At 50.9% G+C, this 18,591-nt stretch overlaps 2 protein-coding genes and 1 long non-coding RNA gene across 13 annotated transcripts in view; 2 read left to right on the top strand and 1 right to left on the bottom strand.

Moving 5' to 3' along the window:
• CERS4 (ceramide synthase 4) overlaps positions 1 to 2,896 on the top strand; it is a 27,587-nt gene extending 24,691 nt beyond the window's left edge. For all 3 annotated transcript variants that reach the window (XM_037504847.2, XM_037504848.2, XM_054692996.1), the window contains exon 11: positions 96 to 2,896. In XM_037504847.2, coding sequence (XP_037360744.1) covers positions 96 to 272 — 177 coding nt within the window. In that variant the 3' untranslated portion in view covers positions 273 to 2,896. The remainder of the gene's footprint in view (positions 1 to 95) is intronic.
• HNRNPM (heterogeneous nuclear ribonucleoprotein M) overlaps positions 1 to 18,591 on the top strand; it is a 263,350-nt gene that overhangs the window by 119,369 nt on the left and 125,390 nt on the right. The gene's annotated exons all lie outside the window — the stretch shown is intronic.
• Positions 989 to 17,063, bottom strand: LOC129145450 (uncharacterized). Of its 2 annotated transcripts, none has more exons than XR_008550993.1 (3): positions 16,668 to 17,063; positions 3,037 to 3,611; positions 989 to 1,840 (listed from the first exon to the last, which is right to left on the bottom strand). It is a non-coding gene; the product is annotated as an uncharacterized LOC129145450 (long non-coding RNA). The 2 variants fall into 2 exon arrangements; XR_008550994.1 differs by lacking the exon at positions 16,668 to 17,063 and adding an exon at positions 15,302 to 15,370.

An 18,591-nucleotide genomic window follows, 5' to 3' on the forward strand; every position in this document is an offset into this window, starting at 1 on the left:
ACCCTCCCTGGAGCCCCCCCTGTACCCACCTCGCGCCTCAGTCCTCCTCCGGCTCTGAGCTCTGCCCCCCTCCCACTCCCTCCCTCGCTCCCCAGATGGAGAAGGATGTTCGAAGCGACGTGGAGGAGCCAGACTCCAGCGACGGGGAGACAGACAAGGAGGATCCACCGCTAAAGAACGGGGCAGCCCACGGGCCCAGGGAAACCTCCGCGGATGGCCCTCGGAGCCGCACAGTTGGGCGGCTGGCCAATGGGCACACGTCGGCCATGTGACCTGACGAGGACAGGGCCTGGGGCAGCAGAGTCCGACAGCCCGGACAGGCAGTGCGACTGGACACGCGACCCTTGGGTTAGCCCCGCAGAAGCAGGGAAGGCCCCACCCCAGGTGGGGGTGAGGGCTGATGATCTGTCTCCAGCCCCTTCCTTCTGCCCCCCGTTCCTCTTTCCCTTGGGCACTAGACAGAATCTGGGGCCCACAGCAAGATGCTAGAACCCAATGGAACTGCATCCGGGCTCCAGCCTGGGGACTGAGGAGCCCTGGGCTGAAAGGGGTCCAATAAAACTTGAATGGAGCCAAATTTTCTGCCTGAGCTTTTGCATCCTGCAACAGCTCCTTGTCCATCCCCACGGGCCCGCCGGGAGCCAGGACTCTGCTTACAGACCCCAGTGATGGGGCACTCACTGGCACCCTGAGACATGTGCCCACTCCTGGGGACCCAGCGGTGCCTGTGTCCAGCCCAGGCCTCAGCCTGCCTCCTCCCCCCGCCCCAGCTGCCCTTGGCCAGGTACTTCCCGATGCAGCTTACGGGGAGAAGGTGCTGGGTTCAGACAGATGGAGTCCCAGGCCCAAGGTCACACAGGCCAGAGGCCAAGCAGAGGCGGAGGGAGATTCGTGCCTCTCCCTCGAGCAAGGCCAGCAGGCCCCACCCCGGAGACAGTGAAACGGGGCCCTGTAAGCTTCCCAGGGTCGACCTCAATGAGATCACAGTCTCCTTGGGAGCTGCGGGAAGGGCCCCTCATAAGCTCAGATGACCAGTCCCCACACCCAGAAGCAGTCAGAGAGGAAGAGTCTTGGAAAAGAGAAGATAACAGAGGACGCGGGAGAGAGAAGGGGGCGGGGAAGGAGAGAGAGAAAACAGCCCAAGAGCGGCAGTTCTGAGCAGCAGCAGCGAGACGGAGGAGGAAAAGGATTAAGGGGGTGGAGAAGCGAGAGGACAGCGTCCACACTGGGCAGACCCACAAGGGGGAGGCTCACCTTTTGTGACAGAGGGAACAGGAGGGAGAGAACAGAGGTGAGAGGACGGTGCTGGAGACAGGCAGCAGGCACGGGAGCAGCAGCTGCAGAGGAGAAAAGATGGCACGAGAGTGAGAAAGCAGGAAAGAAAGGGGCGGGGGAGGCAAAGAGCTGCGGGAGAGGAGTCGGGTGAGAGCCGGGACTAGAGCCTGAGGAGGGTGAGATGTCAGAAGGACGACGGTGGGATAAGGGGATATTACAGCAGGAGAGATGCCGGGAGGAGGTGGGAAGGTGAATGTGCAACAGGTGGTTGGCCCGCAGGAGAACAACACCAACCGCCTTGAAGCAAATGAAAGGATGCCTGGCCTCGCTCAGGGAAAGCAAAATGCGAGTCCAAGCTACTCGGGCTGGCTGTCCTGAGCGGGTGGGTACATGGCGTGACGGCACCCCCTGTTGGTGAAGTTTGCAGGGACCCTGGGCCTGGCACCAGTGTAACCCCAGGAGGTGGATTTAATAATAGCTGGTGGTGCAAAAGCATCTCTTTACCCCTGAAGGCACTTCTAAGTGTCACTAGTGCGTCTACGGATCAGCAAGAAAAACAGCCAGCCTAAAAAAAAAGAGCAAAATACACAATGAACATTTACAAAAAAGAAGCCAATAAATGTATGAAGACATAATCAGGGAAATTCAAAGCAAGACTATGAGACACCATTTCACATCCATCAGTTGGCCAGCGTTAAAAAACTGGACAAAGCGGGCCTACCCTGGTGGCGCAGTGGTTGAGCGCTGCCCACAGCCTCTGCAGCACCGGTTCGATCCCCGGCTGCCAGTGAGGGTCCCACATGGCGCGACAGACCTCTCCTGCTGCGCCCGCTGCTCCCCTCAGCAGTGTATTTCGTCAGTCTGCCTGTTCTGTTCCCCGCTCTGGTGAATTCTCTCACCCTCCCACGCTTCTGACTGTACCCAGTGCTTGTATAAATAAAATAAAATCTTTTTTTAAAAAAGTTGGACAAAGCAAGTGTTGGAGAAGACAGGAATCACTAAAAACCTCCCAAGTATCGGGCGGAGTATAAATTGGCACAAACTGCAGAAAGCCGTTCAGGTGCATATAGCTTGTCGACCATTTTATAAAGTTCAAAAACAACCCAAAATGAATTGTTTAGGCATGAATGCTTAGCAGAACGACTTAATAAAGAAAAGATAAACACGAAATTCAGAACAGTGATACCGGGAGGCAGGTGACGGGCTCCAGGTAGATATAAATGACTGACTGTCGTAGCTTCTGGGGTGGTGAGATGGGGTAATAGATACTTATTGACAAATACAATTTAAAAGTGAGCTGCAGAAAGGTGACCTACAAATAGGAAAAAGCTAATCCATAGAATGGGGACACTATTGGCAAACCTTGTCCCTGAAAGGGCCATCTACCCAGAATAGACAAAGAACTAGAACTCGACAACCAACAACGAAAAAAAGGACAAAAGACTTGGCTCCACCTTTCTCGGAAGAATATATACAAGAAGCCAACAGTGCATGGAAAGCAACCAACATCACTAACCCTAGCAAAACAGAACCCAAAACCACAACAGACCCCGCCGCAGGGAAGGCTGAGGCCAGAACAGAAGAGACGCGAACAGAGCGATTTTTCATAACAAGCCTTAAGGGACAGTTGGACGGATTCGTCAATTTAACTTTGATTTAAAAGAATAAAAGCTCTAAGTTACTAAAATTCTAGAAAACTATCAGTCTGACGTTAAGGCAGTGAATTTAAACAAAAGCTCAAACCAGAAAGCAAAAACTTACCAGTTGGAGGAGCTCAGCAAGACGACAGGCGACTGACTGCAGGAGTCGGGAAGTTTTTGGTTGCAAGAGACGGGAAACTTACTGACGTGCCGCCATCCTCGTTCGTTCTCACGGATGAAAAGAGAATTTCGGCGCTGTCGGTGGATTTTGCAGGCCTCTAGTGCTGCATCGGGACAGACCTGCTTTCTCTCTGGCGTTCTCGCCCTCAGTCTCGCGTCCTCTCATCATCTCGCCTCAGAGAGACGCCTCCCTTTCAGCCCACACCTCTTGCCCAGGTGTGAGCACTTACACACGCACACGCCGCACTCTCCGGGCCCACCTGTCCACAATCATGGGTGCTACACTTACCCCCCAAAAAATATGTGCATTTGAAAAGGTTTTATTGACTCCCATAACTGTAAAATTCAGAGGCAGATCCAGCCTCAAGAATGGTTTGCTCCAGGGGCTCACAACATCCAGGTTCCGACTTTCTCTGTGTTCTTGGCTTCTTTCTGTGGGTGAGGCCCATGCCCTGAGGCAGAACCAGTCCTGAAAGAATGGTGGCTGCACTGGTTCCAGGATTCAGTCTTCCTCCCCTATGCCAGGAAAGAGAAAACGTTCCTAAAAGGCCCAGGGAACACTTCCCAAGCGTCACCAGCCGGATCACGTACTGTCTGTGACCTGATCAGGCAGCCAGGGCCTGAGTTTCCGGCTAATGAGAGCTCGGCTCTAACTGGGAGTTGGGGCCATTCCCAGGCAATCACAGGTGAGGGGCCACAGGTGAGTCTCTCAAAGACAGTAAACATCGAGAGCGCAGGCAGGACTATCCACAACTGACCCTAATGAAGAATTCCTGAAAATCATTGAGAAAAAGAGCCCCCAACAGAAACGGAGCCAGCAGGATATAAACAGGCAAGTCACAGGAATGGAATTTTTAAACCTTGGAAAAATACAATGCAATATTACTCAGTGTTAAAAAGGAAGGAAATTCTGACACATGTTATGTAGATAAACTTTGACGACATGAGGCTGAGTGCAATAAGCCAAACATGAAAAGACAAATACAGTATGATTCCACTTATATAAGGTGTCTAAAAGTGGCAAATCCATGGAGGTAGAATGTAGAACAGTGGTTGTCAGAGGTGGGAGGAAGGAGGAAGGGGGAGTTATTTAAAGGGTTTAGAGTTTCAATTTTATAAGATGAAAAGAGTTCTAGAGATCGGTTACACAATAAGGTGATTATACTAACCCTCTCGAACTACACAATTAAAAATAGTTAAGATGGTAATTATTACGTTATGTTATTTTTTTTAAGATTTATTTTTTATTTATTTATGCATACAAGAGCTGGGGGGTAGGTCAGAGGTGCAGGGGATTCGAGGATTCACCAGAGACAGACGGGGAGCAGAACAGGAGGATCTGGGCCTCCCGGGTGGCGCAAGGGGTTAAGACACAGGATTATGAAGCTACCCGCAGCCACTGCAGCACAAGTTCAATCCCCGGCCAGGAAGGTGACCCACAGGGCGCAGCAGACCTCTCCTGACTTGCCCGCTGCTCCCCTCAGCAGTGTAATTCAGTGAATCTGCCTGTTCTGTTCCCCACTCTGTCTCTGGTGAATCCTTTCACCACCACCCCCCCTCCACCTCTGGCCTGTACCCCAGTATTTACATGCATAAATAAATAAATCTTTAAAAAAAAAAAAAAGGTGCTCCTCAGGGCATAGCGGGTTGAGTGCTGCACTGTGCAGCTGTCTGCAGCCTCTGCAGTGCCGGTTTGATTCCCAGCCGACCAGGGAGATTCCTACATGGCGCAGCAGACCTCTCCTGTCTCGCCCACTGCTCCCCTCAGCAGTGTATTTCGGTGCTTCTGCCTGTTCTGCTCCCCACTCTCTCTGGTGAATCCTCTAACTCCCGACACCTCTGGCCTGTACCCCAGTGCTTGTATGAATAAATAAAATCTTTAAAAAAAAAAAAAAAGAACAGGCAGATCTACTGAAATACACTGCTGAGGGGAGTATCGGGACACAGGAGAGGTCTGCTGCGCCATGTGGGTCACCTCCCTGGCAGGGACCGAATTCATGCCGCGGCGGCTGGCTGGCTGGCAATAGCTTGATAGCACTGAGACTTTAACCTCTGTGCCACGAGGGAGGCCCTGTTATGTGTATTTTACCAGAATGTAAAAAAAATGTGAAAAGCCAATAAATTAGAAATAGAGGGAAACTTTCTCAATTTGATAGGAAATCCCTACAACTAGTGTCATATTTAACGGTAAGAGACTCAAAGCTTTTCTGCCAATATCAGGAACAAGGCAAGGATGTTGCCTTTCAACATTGTACTAGGAAAGAAAAGCAAATGAAATAAAAGGAACATAATAAATCAAGAAGAAATAAAACGCATTGTTCACAGATTATGTGATCATCGATGTAAAAGATACAAAAGAATTTACACACGCCCATAACCCTCCTGGAACTAATAATAGCAATGTGACAAGTATACGGAGGTCAATCATTTTCTTATATATAAGCAATAAAAAAATAAGACTGAAATTAACACAATACCATTTACATTAGCACAAAAATTAAGTATTTTCGTTTAGACTTAAAAAATGTATAAACTATATCAGCAAAATAACAAAAAAGAAATCAAAGAATAACCCAATAAATGGAGAACTAGCCCATTTCATGGATAGGAAGGAAGATTCAATATCGTCAAAATGTCATTTCCCTCCTTGATCTACAGGGCCAATGCAACTCTAGTCAGTCCCAGCAAGTTATTTTGTGGATGTTGACAAAAATGATTCTACAGGTTCCATGAAGCAGCAGACAACACAAAATAGCCCACGTGACATTGAAAGAGAAGAGCAAAGTCAGGGGACTGAGACCACCCAACTTCAAGACTGACTACACAGTTACACTTGTACCACAGGTGTGTGAGAATGGCAAAAGCATAGACAAGAGGGCCTCCCTGGTGGTGCAAGGGGTTAAGTCTCAGCACTATGAAGTCGTCCACAACCACTGCAGCATGAAGTCGACCCCCGGCCAGGGAGCTGACCCACATGGCGCAGCAGACCTCTCCTGTCTCCCTGCTGCTCTCCTCAGCAGTGTATATCAGTAGATCCGCCTGTTCTGCTCCCCAACCTGCCTCTGGTGAGTCCTCTCACACCCCACACCTCTGGTCTACACTCCAGTTCTTGTATGCATAATAAATAAAAATAAATCTTAAAAAATAACAATGAGCTGTCAAACTCTGAAGAGATATGGAGGAAACAAAGGCATATTACTAAGTGAGAGAAGTCAATTTGAAAAGACTAAATAACGGATAATTACAACTCTAAAATTTTCTGAAAAAGGGAAAACTATGGTGATATTAAAAAGATCAGTGATTGCCGGGGGTGGGAGAGGAAAGAGGAACAGGTGGAGCACAGAGGATCCTTAGGACAAAGAAACTATTCTGTATGTACTATAGTAATAGATACGTCACCACACATTTTTGAAACCCGCAGAATGTATAAATGAATGAATGAATGAATGCATTACAACCCATCACTAATTAACTGACTGACTGCTGAAACATTTCTAGAGTTTAAGGAATCCATGAGAACTCCAGATTCAAGAAACCTGCTGTAGCCAAACCAAATGGATTTCTTAAACCCCCACTGAAATTTACTGTGTGAAGTGTGTTGTGCAACCAACCCAGGCCAGGTAGGGTCGCTGTGGGCTCTAGCAGCCTTAAAGAGCACTTCGGATCCCTCAGCATCATCTTCACAGGTTTCTAAGGGTGAACAAGGGAAACCAGCCAGCAGGGAGACAGCAACTGAGCCCCTGCCCCCAGAGTGGCACCGCCCTTTTATCCCTCCCTTCTAGGCCTGGGTGTGCACGTCTACACAGGCGCAGGCCCCTGCTCCTGGCCCAGGCATCCACAATCACGAGCGTGCTGGTCAGAGGCTGGTGGTGGGAGGGCATAAAAAAGCCTGATAACCTCATTTACCCAACAGAGTCCCAAGTCATTAAGGAGTAAGAGCAAACCCTCAAAAGCTTCCAGAGGGAAAAAGACAACTTCCCTACAGAGGATCAGCAGTGGGAGAGCAGAGTTTTTGATGAGTAGACCAGATGCCGGACAATGGGACCCTGTTCAAGGAGCATGACGGGGTAAATACCGGGAACTGAAAATTCTATACCCAGTCAAACTACCACACAAAAGTCAGGGTGCAATAATGAAACTAGCAGACCAACAAAACCCTGCCCTGACTTACTGGCAGGTGAATGGGGTGGTCGCATCTTCAGGACCTGGGCTTAATTCCATACAACGCCAAAGCATGTGCTCTCCTTTTAAAGTCTTCACTCTCTCTGACCCCTCTTCTCTGTCCAGTCCCTGGTCATCAGTTTCAAAGAGTTCTGGGTTGGACACAGAGGCCCCAAGCAACTTGATTTATTTTGGCTTATTTCTTTGTTTTTATTTTTATTTTGAGATTATCTCAGAGGCAGAAAGCTGTTATATTATTAAAAGCTCCATACTCTTATCAAGATTTCTCTAACATCTCACCACATTTGTTTAATCTCCTTCCTTTCTTCCTTCCTCACCTACATTATCTGTGCTTCTAACTAACCCTCTATAAATCAGCGATTCAGAAGACTCACCCCAGGTTTGCTTAGTCTGCTAGAACGGCACACAACTCAGGAAACCCATGTACTCGCTAGATAACTAGCTTATTGCAAAGGATACTGAAAGATACAAATCAAAGATATACCAGGCAGGAGAGATACACAGGGGAGGTGTGACCCTTCCATGCCCTCTCCTGGCACACCATTCTCACCCAAATCTTCTAGAGGCTCTGAGACCCCTCCCTCTTGGGCTTTTATGATGGCTTCCTCACATAGGCGTGGGTGATTAGATCATCGGTCATTGGCAAATTAACTCCACTTTTCACCCCTCTTCCCTCCCAGAAGTCAGGGGTGGGACTGAAAATTCCATCCTGTAGTCAGCCGGTTTCCCTGGCAACCAAAGCCCATCCTCAGGTGTTTTCTCCAAATTGCCTTCATTCACATAGCAGAAGTCCTCTTTATCACTCATGACACTTAGTAATTTCCAGAAAATGTGATAAAAACCAAATATGCACGAGAAAAGTATTTCTTATAAACCACAGTATCACACCCAGATGAAAACACAAAGCCTTGCAAAGGGTCACTTGCTTCCCAAGAGACTGTGGGTCAGTGCCCAGCCTGATCTGGGCTGAGGTTGGGCTTCATAACAGAGAACTGGGGTGGGGGGGACGGGGAGGGGGGCGGGGGGGGAGCTGACGGGGTAGGCGGGAGGGGAGGGTCTAGTCCCAGCTGTTTGATTGGTGCTGGTCAAGCTCCTATCAAATTGGCCCATTTTCAAGCCCATCTCAATCTCGCGCTGGCCCATCTTCACCGTGGCTGGGCTTCACACTGAACACCAGGAGTTCCTTTAGCACTGGTGCAAGCTCGAACCTCACTGGCCCATTTAGCTTGAACCTGCGCCTCTGATTGGTGCGTTTGGGATTGTGGCACCAGATATAAAAGGGAAAAGTCTGGGCCCTGCCAAGAATGAACCTGAACTGAGGTCAGGACTGTATCCTGCGCCGGAGGCTCCAAGAACCACAGCCAGAGCCAGGCTTGCTGGGGGCTAGAGGCAAAATGCACCTGGTGCCCCTCAGCGGGGCTGGGTTTTACAACTTAGGGGGCACTGCTTCAATTGGAGGGCAGACCTGTGTGGGACCAGCTGTGGTCTGAGGTCTCTGAGAGAGTAGGCCCAGGAGAAGGGCCAGTGTGGCTGGTGGGCAGCAAGCTAGAACTTATCAAAGATCTGGACAGTCCTCTGTCTCCTCACAAAGAATGGTGCTTCTAGTTCTGCTCTCTTCCTCCAGGCAGTCCTCCCCCTTGCCTCTGTGGGCTTTTCCTTTCCCCAGGACATGCAGACACCCTCAGCACTTCAATTTTCACCCACCCCAACCCAGGTAATGAGCACTTCTGATTCCTGAAACTCAATGGTGATGCCCGGGCACCCTCCCAGTGAGAAATAAGTTTGGGGCATCATGTCCTTTCCCTGTTTACCTGCCCAGCCTGAGCCAGCACTCCTGGATCTTGCCTGACATGAAGGTGATCCTGTTGCATCCAGTGCCAGGTGCCCATGGACCACTGGTCCCTCTGCCTGATATGGGAATTATGGTGATTTCTGGATCCTGGATGTTGTAGGAAGTTCTGATAAGGAGAACCACAACACTACCTCTTCCTCCAGGCCAGCTTCTCTCTGAGGAGCTATTTCTGTGGTCTAACCTCCAGCCCAGCCACCCTGACCCAAGCAGGCGCGCACACCGCAACTGTAAGGCTGGACATTCTGCACACGTGCTCTGGGGGCAGTAATGTCCACTGAGGCCCACACTGCTCACAGCCTGTCCATGCTCATGTCATTTCCCCACTGTGTATCTTCATGTGTTCCCCCCACACACACATAATCACATGTATTTTTTGTGTGCTTTCTTATAGGGATTATGTTTCATTCTATATGGAAGATCCATGTGTGTTCTTTATAGGGGACCTATATGGAGGGCTTGTGTGCCCTCTCCAAGGTGCTGAAAGCTCACCATTCAAGACCCACTTCAACCCTACCTCCCAGCCCAGGCAAGGCTCCTCCTCCAGGAAGCCTTTTCAGATTGCCTCCATCTCCTCTTCAACTGGCTTCATCTCCTTGGTGGGTGCAACATCCTTTGCCTGTTCCTTTGATCTCCCAGTTCCTCTGGATTCCAAGTTTACCCGCCTTGACCCGCCTTCCCTGTCCTCACATTAGCACTGACCATGCCATCTTGCCCTGAAAAACCTGCTTTTTCTAGATCTAGATTCTAGATTCACAATACAGGACTCAGTCCACCAGCTGGCCAGGAGCTCTCAACAGGACAACAGGCCTCCAGTCAGCATGTTATCAAGGTGAAACGCACATAACAATTCAGCAGGATTCAGCCCATTCACCACCCCTGTCTAGTTCCAGAACATTTCCATCATCATGGAGGGAGGCTGAGCTCAGTCACACAGGTGACATGGCACCAGACCAGAAAGAGCACAATAGAGAAAACTCCATGACACAAGAAATTAGGGAAATTGCACAGATTAAAGCACAAGTCAAGACAACAGAGGGCAAGAATATAACAGACTCTGACTCTTTGGGAAAGCTAGTAAATAAACACCTGGAAAGAATGAGCAAGGAGGAAATGAAAGGGTTTTTTAAATCACATGAGGTTAAGAATAACTATATATCAAAAAGACCAGATATAGGGCCTCCCTGGTGATGCAGGGGTTAAAGTCTCAGCACTATCAAGCTATCACCAGCCACTGTGGCCTGAGGTCAATCCCTGGCCAGGGAGCAACCCACATGGCACAACAGACCTCTCCTGTCTCACCTGCTCCTTCCCTCAGCAGTGTATTTCAGTAGATCTGCCTGTTCTGCTACCCGCTCTGTCTCTGGCTAATCCTCTCACCCCCAAAACCTCTGGCCTACACCCCAGCTCTTGTATGCATAAATAAATAAACATAAATCTTAAAAAAAAAAAAAACACCAGACATAAATGTTGGCAATGATATGGGTAAAGGGTAACTCTGATGCACTGCTAGTGGGAATGCAAACTGGTGTAGCCATGATGGAAGACAGTATGGCGGTTCCTCAAAAAATTAAAAATTAAAATTCCATGTGATCCAGCAATTCCACTTCTGGTACTTAGATGAGGGAAACAAAATCATTATCTTGAAAAGATACCTGCATCCCCATGTTCAGTGACTATTCACAACAGTCAAGAGGTGGAAAACAACCCAAGTGTCCATTAACAGATGAATGGATAAAGAAGCTATGGTATACATACACAGTGGAATATTACATAGCCATAAAAAAGAATGAAGTCCTGTCATTTGTAACAACAAGGATTGATCTTGAGGGCATTATGCTAAGTGACATATCAGACAGAGACAAATATTGATCTCATTTATCAATCTCTGGGGTATCTAAAAAACTGAATTCACAGATACAGAGGACAGACAGGTGGTTGCCAGAGGTGGGAGTAGAGAGTGGGGGGAAGGATGAATGTGGTTCAAAACAAAACAAAACATACATGAATATATGCCAGTAATTCTGAAAGTCAAGATGAAATGAATACATTTATAGGAAAATATTACATTTGCCTAGACTCATTGATACTAATGAGATGAGTACATAGGAGATAAAAACCAACTCTCCCAAAAAAAAAAAAAAACCAACTCTCCCAAAAAAGAAAATGAAGAGGATTTTTTATAATCAAATTTTGTAAGTATCAAATAAATAATTCCCATTTTAGTCAGGTTGATAACAATATAGAAAAAGGCGTGTGAGCGTGTGTGTGTGTGTGTGTGTGTTGAGGGGAGAATACCTGATTTCTTTTCCTAGGATAACCTAACCTACAAACCACAACCAAACAGGGCCGCAAGATGGATAACCCTTGAGAACACACCCTGGGAAAGCCGCCAGACACAAAAGGCAACACACTTCTATTTACATGAACTCTCCAGACTTGGAAAATCCAGACACACAGGAAACAGACTGGTGGTTGCCAGGAGTGCGGAGATGGAAGGGGATGGGAACCACTGATTAATCAGGATGGGGTTCTTTTTGGGGTGATGGAAATGTTCCAGAACTAGACAAGTGGTGGTGGCCCAACGCTGTGAATGAGCTGAATCTTGCTGAATTGTTATGTGAGTTTCACCTCGATAAAGACAAAAACAGGCAAGGCTAGAACAAGCTAGAATAATTCAGGTCAATTTTCAATTTTGTGTCCAGAGACACAAAAATCCTAAATAAAATACCGCTACCCAAATCTAGCCGTGTGGGGCAGAATGACATCATGACCTAGCACAATTTGGCCAGAAAAGCACAGAGGGTCACCTCGGAAAATCTGGGTCATCTCTCTCTGTAAGCGATAGACGGACACTTGCTATTGCCAGGACACAGATTCTACACAATCGGAGCTGACAGGACTCCTGCAGACACAGGTCTAGGACAACCCACTCACGCCCTCCTGAGTGTGTAAACAGAACATTAACAAAAACAGAAACAGTCTTAAGAAAAACACTAGCAGAGTCACAAAGACGTGTTAAATCCTAAGTATAAACACATGAACCTAGGAATTCACCTTTAAAAAAATTTCAGAACTTCTGACACATCCGTTTGTTTGCTGCTTGCTTTTATTCTTGAGGTGAAATCTGCATAACATAAAATTCACCATGTAAAGGCATTATGGGAAGTGAAATCAGTGCCACAGGGGTCCCTAGAGAAGTCAAAGCCACATAACAGAAATGAAAAGGTGGGTGCCGGGGGTGCTGGGGGAATGGGAGTTAGTGTCTAAACGGGGACAGAGTTTCACTTTTCAAGAGAAAAAAAGCTCCAGGGATGGGCGGCAGCTGGCCAGGCTCGCACAAGATGGACATAGAATACTTACAAATGCCCCTGAGTTGTGCACTTGCAAGTAGTTAAAGTGGTAAATTTCATGTTACATATATTTTACAACTAGAAAAATGCAGAGATGAAGGTCACTTGATGGAAGAGACAGCGAGAAGGGCTGAGGCCAAAGCAAATGCATAAATGGCAGAGCTCTGCAAAATAAGCAGGTGAAACCGCAGCCAAAGCAGGAGCAGGGCTGGACGGGCCCCAGGCGCGGGGAGAGCGCCGCCTACTGGCCGCTTTCTGCAGTCCTTGTCTTGAGCAGAAAAGCGGTAATTTCTTCTGCACCGACACCCCAGTGTTTACCAACCAAGCGCATCGCTGAGAAAACAGACACCAGCAGAACTGAACCTGCAGACCTGTCACGCCCACCCCCACCGCCAACCTGCCAACCTTTGTCTGCCAACACCAGTCTTCTCTCCTCTGAACAAGCACGCGCTCAGCGCCAAGCCTCAGGCTGGGCGCCTCTACCCTACTTGGCTATGTGGGCACTGCCCCAGGAGCTCTCTTGCTGCTCAGTCCTTCCCATTAGCACACAAATATGCTGACTCACCTTCCACCTTGGTTTTTATTACCGAGGTGAAATCCACATGACATAAAATTTACCATGCAGAAAGCAAACTTCAAGGGCCTTCTGTATATTCACTGCTATCTGTTGCAGGGGAAATCGGGGTGTTGGGCAGAGGTGTGGGGGTGTAAAATTACCCCCAAGAGACAGAATGGGAGACAGAAGGGCAAAAGACACTGGTGAGAGGAGCAGGGTCTGAGGCAAGAGGAGCCCCTAGAGCAGCTGTGCATGGAGGGGGCTTGAGGCTGTCTTTTATAGTCTGTTCTCACGAGCTTTCTTCCTGGGGTGCCAGTTTGCACTAGTTATCTGCTAGGATGTGCGGTCTTAGGCATTGATCTTTGACACAGAATGTGCCCCAACTCCCCTTCTGCCTTTCCGGAGCTCTGCTTGTCAAGGTCAAGGGGGAAGGGGCTCTTCCGTTCCTATGGCAGCCGTGTGCATCCCTTTATCCAAGTTTCCCAAGCGTGCAAGCTGGGCAAGGAGTGGGGCTTAGTTTATATAGTAGTGACACCCCTACACTACCTACTTCCGAAACACATTCATTCGGCAAGTAAGCTTATGCAGAGACGGTCCACATCATTTACAGACAGGGAAAGCAAAATAGAACCATCCAGAGATGCCACTACAGCGCTCATTCGGGCAGCAAATCTACAGCCACCCACACTGCCCGGATGTGGGGCCAAAGGAGCTCGGGGGCACTGCTGCTGGGAACGCGAGATGACCCAGCTGGGTTTACAGTTTCTTACAAAACTAAACTAGACCACAATCCAGTAATTGTGCTCCTTGGTCTCTCCCCAAAGCTGTTGAAGACAGGTCCACACTGAAACCTCCACACGGATGTTTATAGGTTTTACTCAAAATTGCTAAAACTTGGAAGCAGACAAAATGTCCTTCAGAAGGTGACAGGATGATTACATCGTAGTAAACCCAAACAGAAGAGGCAAGCCTGGGGGCCTCCTGGTGGTGCAAGTACCACACTATGAAGCTGTCTGCAGCCTCTGCAGCAGGAGTTCAATGAGTTCGATCCCCGGCTGGCCAGGGAGCTACCCACAGGGCGCAGCAGACCTCTCCTGACTCGCCCGCTGCTCCCCTCAGCAGTGGATTTCAGTGGATCTGCCTGTTCTGCTCCCCACTCTGTCTCTGGTGAGTCCTCTCACCACCACCCTCACCCCCGCCGCATCCCTGGGCTGTACCCCAGCTCTTGTAGGCATAAATAAATAAATCTTTATAAAAAAAAAAAGAAGAAGAAGAGGAGGCAAGCCTGGGATGAAAGGAGCAAAATCAAGTGTAAGAGGGTACGCCCCAGGGAAGGGAGGGTGCGGGTTCCCTGCCCACCCAGGGAGGGGTGGAGCTGGGCAGGGAGGCAGACGCCAGAGAGGACGGGGAGCTGGCAGGGAGGGGATCAGGGAACCCTGGAGGAGGCCCATGGAAGCCACGCCTGCTCCTCGGCCTTGGGCTGGTACCAGGGACGTGGGGACAGAGGAGACACTTGAAAGAGAGACGTGGGGAGAGACCTGGGGCAGGTGTGTGTGGGGGGCTGACAATGGCGGCCTTTACCTTGATGTTGATTTTGCTCCTTTCCTTCCAGACCTGCCTGGCCCCTTCCGCCCCTTTCCTGTGGGTCCCCCCAGAAGGTGCCTTGACTTGTGGGAAGTTTTCTGGCCTCAGCGGTCCTGCTTTGGGCCAACTCTTGGCTGGGCATGGACGCACGAGGGGGTGGGAACTTGGGGTGTCCCGGGGAAACTATTCCTTCTCTTCTGACTGCACACTAAGGATATTAAAGTGACTTTCTGCTGAAGGTCTTAGGCACTAGAGTACGTTTTGTCTTGATGCAGTAGATGGCAGAGCCTTAGAGCAGGGAGGTTTGGGAGTCCTGGGGTGCCCCTCACCCTGCCCTGTAACGGTTTTACCTAACCCACTGCAACCTGGGCCCAGGGGAGCTGCCCTTTTGTCTGTTTGACTCTGCTCTCCGAAACTCTGCCCCCTTCCCTCCTCCCTCCCCTCCTGAGCCTTCCTCTCCTCCCGCACCCCCTCTCTTCCAGACTGGCTGCACCCCTGGTGTCCCTCTCCCTCAGTGGACACGGGTGGAAAGATCGGTGCTTTCTCTGCACCTCCACGTGGGGGCACCACAGATCTACCAGCCAAACTCGGTGGCCCCGAGACTGGCCCCCTTCCTGGGGTGGCTCAGCCCAGACACTAGGACGCCCTGCCCTTGTCTTTCCCTCGCGCCTCCAACGCCCACCTGGTCCGCCGGCCAGTCCTGCGGCTCCGCCAAGCTCTTCCACAGAGGAGGCAGATGGAGGCACCCCACGGCCTGTGCCGCCCCGCGGGCCCTCCTTGGGCAGTGGCCGCCTTCCCTTCCTGGTCCGGGGCTCCACCTCTATGCTCCCCGCCCACCTCCCCCGGAGCGCAAACACCCTCCCCCATATCTTGCTCCCCTTTGTTTCCTGCTCTACCCTGAACACCTGGAACAATGTCTAGGCAACAACAACATTCCGCAAATGTCCTTTGGAACATAAAACGCATCTCGGCCCGCTCAGGGCACTGCCACAGACTATGTGACTTAAACAACAGAAACTTGCCGTCCCCCAGCTCTGCGGCTGGAAGTCCAAGATGAGAGAGTGGCGGGTGGGTTTCCTCTGAGCCACCCCTGGCTAGCAGGCGGGCGCGCCCGTTCCCACACGGTCCTCCCTCCCGGCATCCCTGGGGTCGGGGTGTCCTGATTTCCTCCTATAAGGACGCAGGTCGTGCTGGATTGGGACCCACCCAGATGACCTCATTTAACCTCATCTAGCACTTCAAATGTCCTCATTTCCAAATATAGCCACATTCTGAGGTCCTGGGGATTCACAGGACCCCTTGTGAATCTGGAGGGCACCCTAAGAGTCGCCCGTAGCGATATATTTACCTTAGAATTCATCCATTAAAAATGTACAATTTGGTGGGCCTCCCTGGTGGCGCAAGGGGTTAAGACACAATGAAGCTGTCCACAGCCTCTGCAGGATGAGTTCAATCCCCAGCCGGCCAGGGAGCTACCCACATGGCGCAGCAGACCTCTCCCGGCTCACCCGCTGCTCCCCTCAGCAGTGTATCTCAGTAGATCTGCCTGTTCTGCTCCCCACTCTGTCTCTGGTGAATCCTCTCACCCTCCACACCTCTGGCTTGTACCCCAGCTCTTGTATGCATAAATAAATAAATATTTTTTTAAAAAAAGTACAATTCGGGGCCTCCCTGGTAGCGCAAGGAGTTAAGCCCTGCACTGTGAAGCTGTCCGCAGCCTCTGCAGCACAAGTTCAATCCCACATGGCGCAGCAGACTGTCTCCCGGCTGCTCCCCTCAGCAGCGTATTTCAGTAGATCTGCCTGTTTTGCTCCCCACTCTGTCTCTGGTGAATCCTCTCACTCCCTGCATCTCTGACCTGTACCCCAGTTCTTGTATGCATACATAAATATTTTTAAAAAAAAATAAAAAATGTACAATTTGGTGGTTTTCAGTAAATTCAGAGATATGTTCAACCGCCACAATTTTAGAGCACTTTTATCTCTATAAAGAGAAACCCTATGCCCTTAACTGCCCCACCCCACGTTCCCGATACTCTGTGAACTTACCTACGGTGACAGCGTCCCGTCAGTGGATGCCGACAGCATGGCGCTTCCCGCTGGCCTCCCTGAGCGCCCACGCCGTCCAGTGCGTCCGTCCCCCCGTGGGCCTGAGTCGTGCCGCTGTCCAGACCACGTGTGCTGTCCCCTTCTCCGGAGATAGCCCTCGGCTTGGTTCTGCCTCTTGGCTGTTAGAATCGTGCTGCTATGAACATTCCCATCCGACAAATGCGTTCTGAATAAAGGAAGAACTTCAGTCATGCAATCCACAGAACTGTATAAAAGCAGAAATTCAGACTGTGGCAAGACAGTAGGAGAAAGCGTCAGAACGGTCCTTTGGCCCCAACTGCTTTCTTTCTCTGCTCCTCTGCTTGAGGGAACAGAGCTGAACCCGATGTGCTTACACGTGGCCACCACTGACCACACCTGAAGTCAGGCAGGAAACCCTAGAAGGAAAGCAGCCTACTCCCGGTGGTCCCCCGGAGACCCCCCCATTTCCCTCCCCACAGCAAGACCCCGGGTTGGGCTCAAGCACACGGCGGGCAGAGCTGGGGGCTGAGCTGAGAGGGCAGGCCGAGGGCCCAGCCCACTGAGCCTGCCAGGTCAGGGCAGTTGTTGTACCCTGGGAAGCGGGCACCTCTGCTCTGCCTTTGGCAGCAGCGCCCCATCCCGGCTCTGCAGGCCTCAACATTTGCAACAGAGAACACTGAGCACCCCACACGCTGCCCTGTCCAATGTTCAGACTCCTTCCTCCACGGTAGGGGGGTACCAACGCCAACTCTTACCCCCCCAGGGAGCCCCCCAAGTGCCCCTACACACTCTATCCCCACCCAGCATCCCTTCCTCAGGAGCCAGCTCCCCGCCTGCTGGACATCGGGGATCCCAGACCTTCCTGGGCCCTCAGCGCTCCCCAGCCACATGACATCAGCTGGTGGCAGACACCCGGCCCCACTCCAGGGACATCAGGGAGGGCACTGCCCGCAAGGAGCTCCCGAGGGCCCGCACCCCCTGTTCAGAGCCGGGGCACGCATGCCTGCATCAGCAGTCCGGGGATGCCTCGACTGTTCTGTTTCTGTTCTTGATGCCCTGGCTTCTATGGCCTTGCTGACCAGGAGGGACTGTCCCCTGCAGGGTCAGCCAGTTTCTGGAGACAGCAAACACCTCACCAAGCACACCGTTCCCACGCAAGCCCCCTCCAGAGCCCACATGCTCCTCTCTGTCCACTCCAGGCCACCCCCTGCCCTGGTGACCCCAGGACATGGGGGGAGCCTGGCATCAAGCTTTAGATGGGGGCGCTGGTTTCAAAAGATCTGCACCTCGAGCAGCCACCCCCAACTGTACACACCACTGGTGCAGCCGTCAGCAGGAGTGAGGCTGCCCCCCCCACCCCCATGAAGACCCTTGGGAAGGCCCTATGCAGCCCAGATTGTGGCCACATGAGTGGCATGACCCATCTCCCCCTTCCCACACCCTAGTTTCCATTTTAATGCTTTGCATTAGCACCAAGAGCGAACCCGGGAAAATGCAGGCCCCCGACTCTCAGATCCTGATGAAGGCACAGCCCTGGGACCAGGCTCCCCCTCCTCACTCCGGGCCTGAGGGGTAACTCCTCTAGGGTCTCCTGATGGTTATGCTGAAGTGCTCCTGTGACCCTAACACCCCAGGGGCTGCTCCAGTCACACTGTCCTGGCTGGGAGAGGTCTTGGGGGCCCCACAAGTGGTACAGCCCAGGTGAGAGCCCTGGGCACCCCAGCCAAACTGTTCATAGGCTGATACCCACACAACTGGTCCCTCCACCTCAGGGTCCCCTGAAATCGTTCAGACTAGTCAACCCGAAGCCTGCTTGCCCCACTCGGCCTCACCCACTCCTTCCAACGGAAACCACAATAAAAGCCCCTACCCACATTGTCCTCTTGCGCCCGCGGCTCCTGAC

The sequence above is a fragment of the Talpa occidentalis genome, unplaced genomic scaffold, assembly GCF_014898055.3.
Source record: "Talpa occidentalis isolate TD23 unplaced genomic scaffold, MPIMG_talOcc4v2.1 talOcc4.12, whole genome shotgun sequence".
NCBI lineage: Eukaryota > Metazoa > Chordata > Mammalia > Eulipotyphla > Talpidae > Talpa > Talpa occidentalis.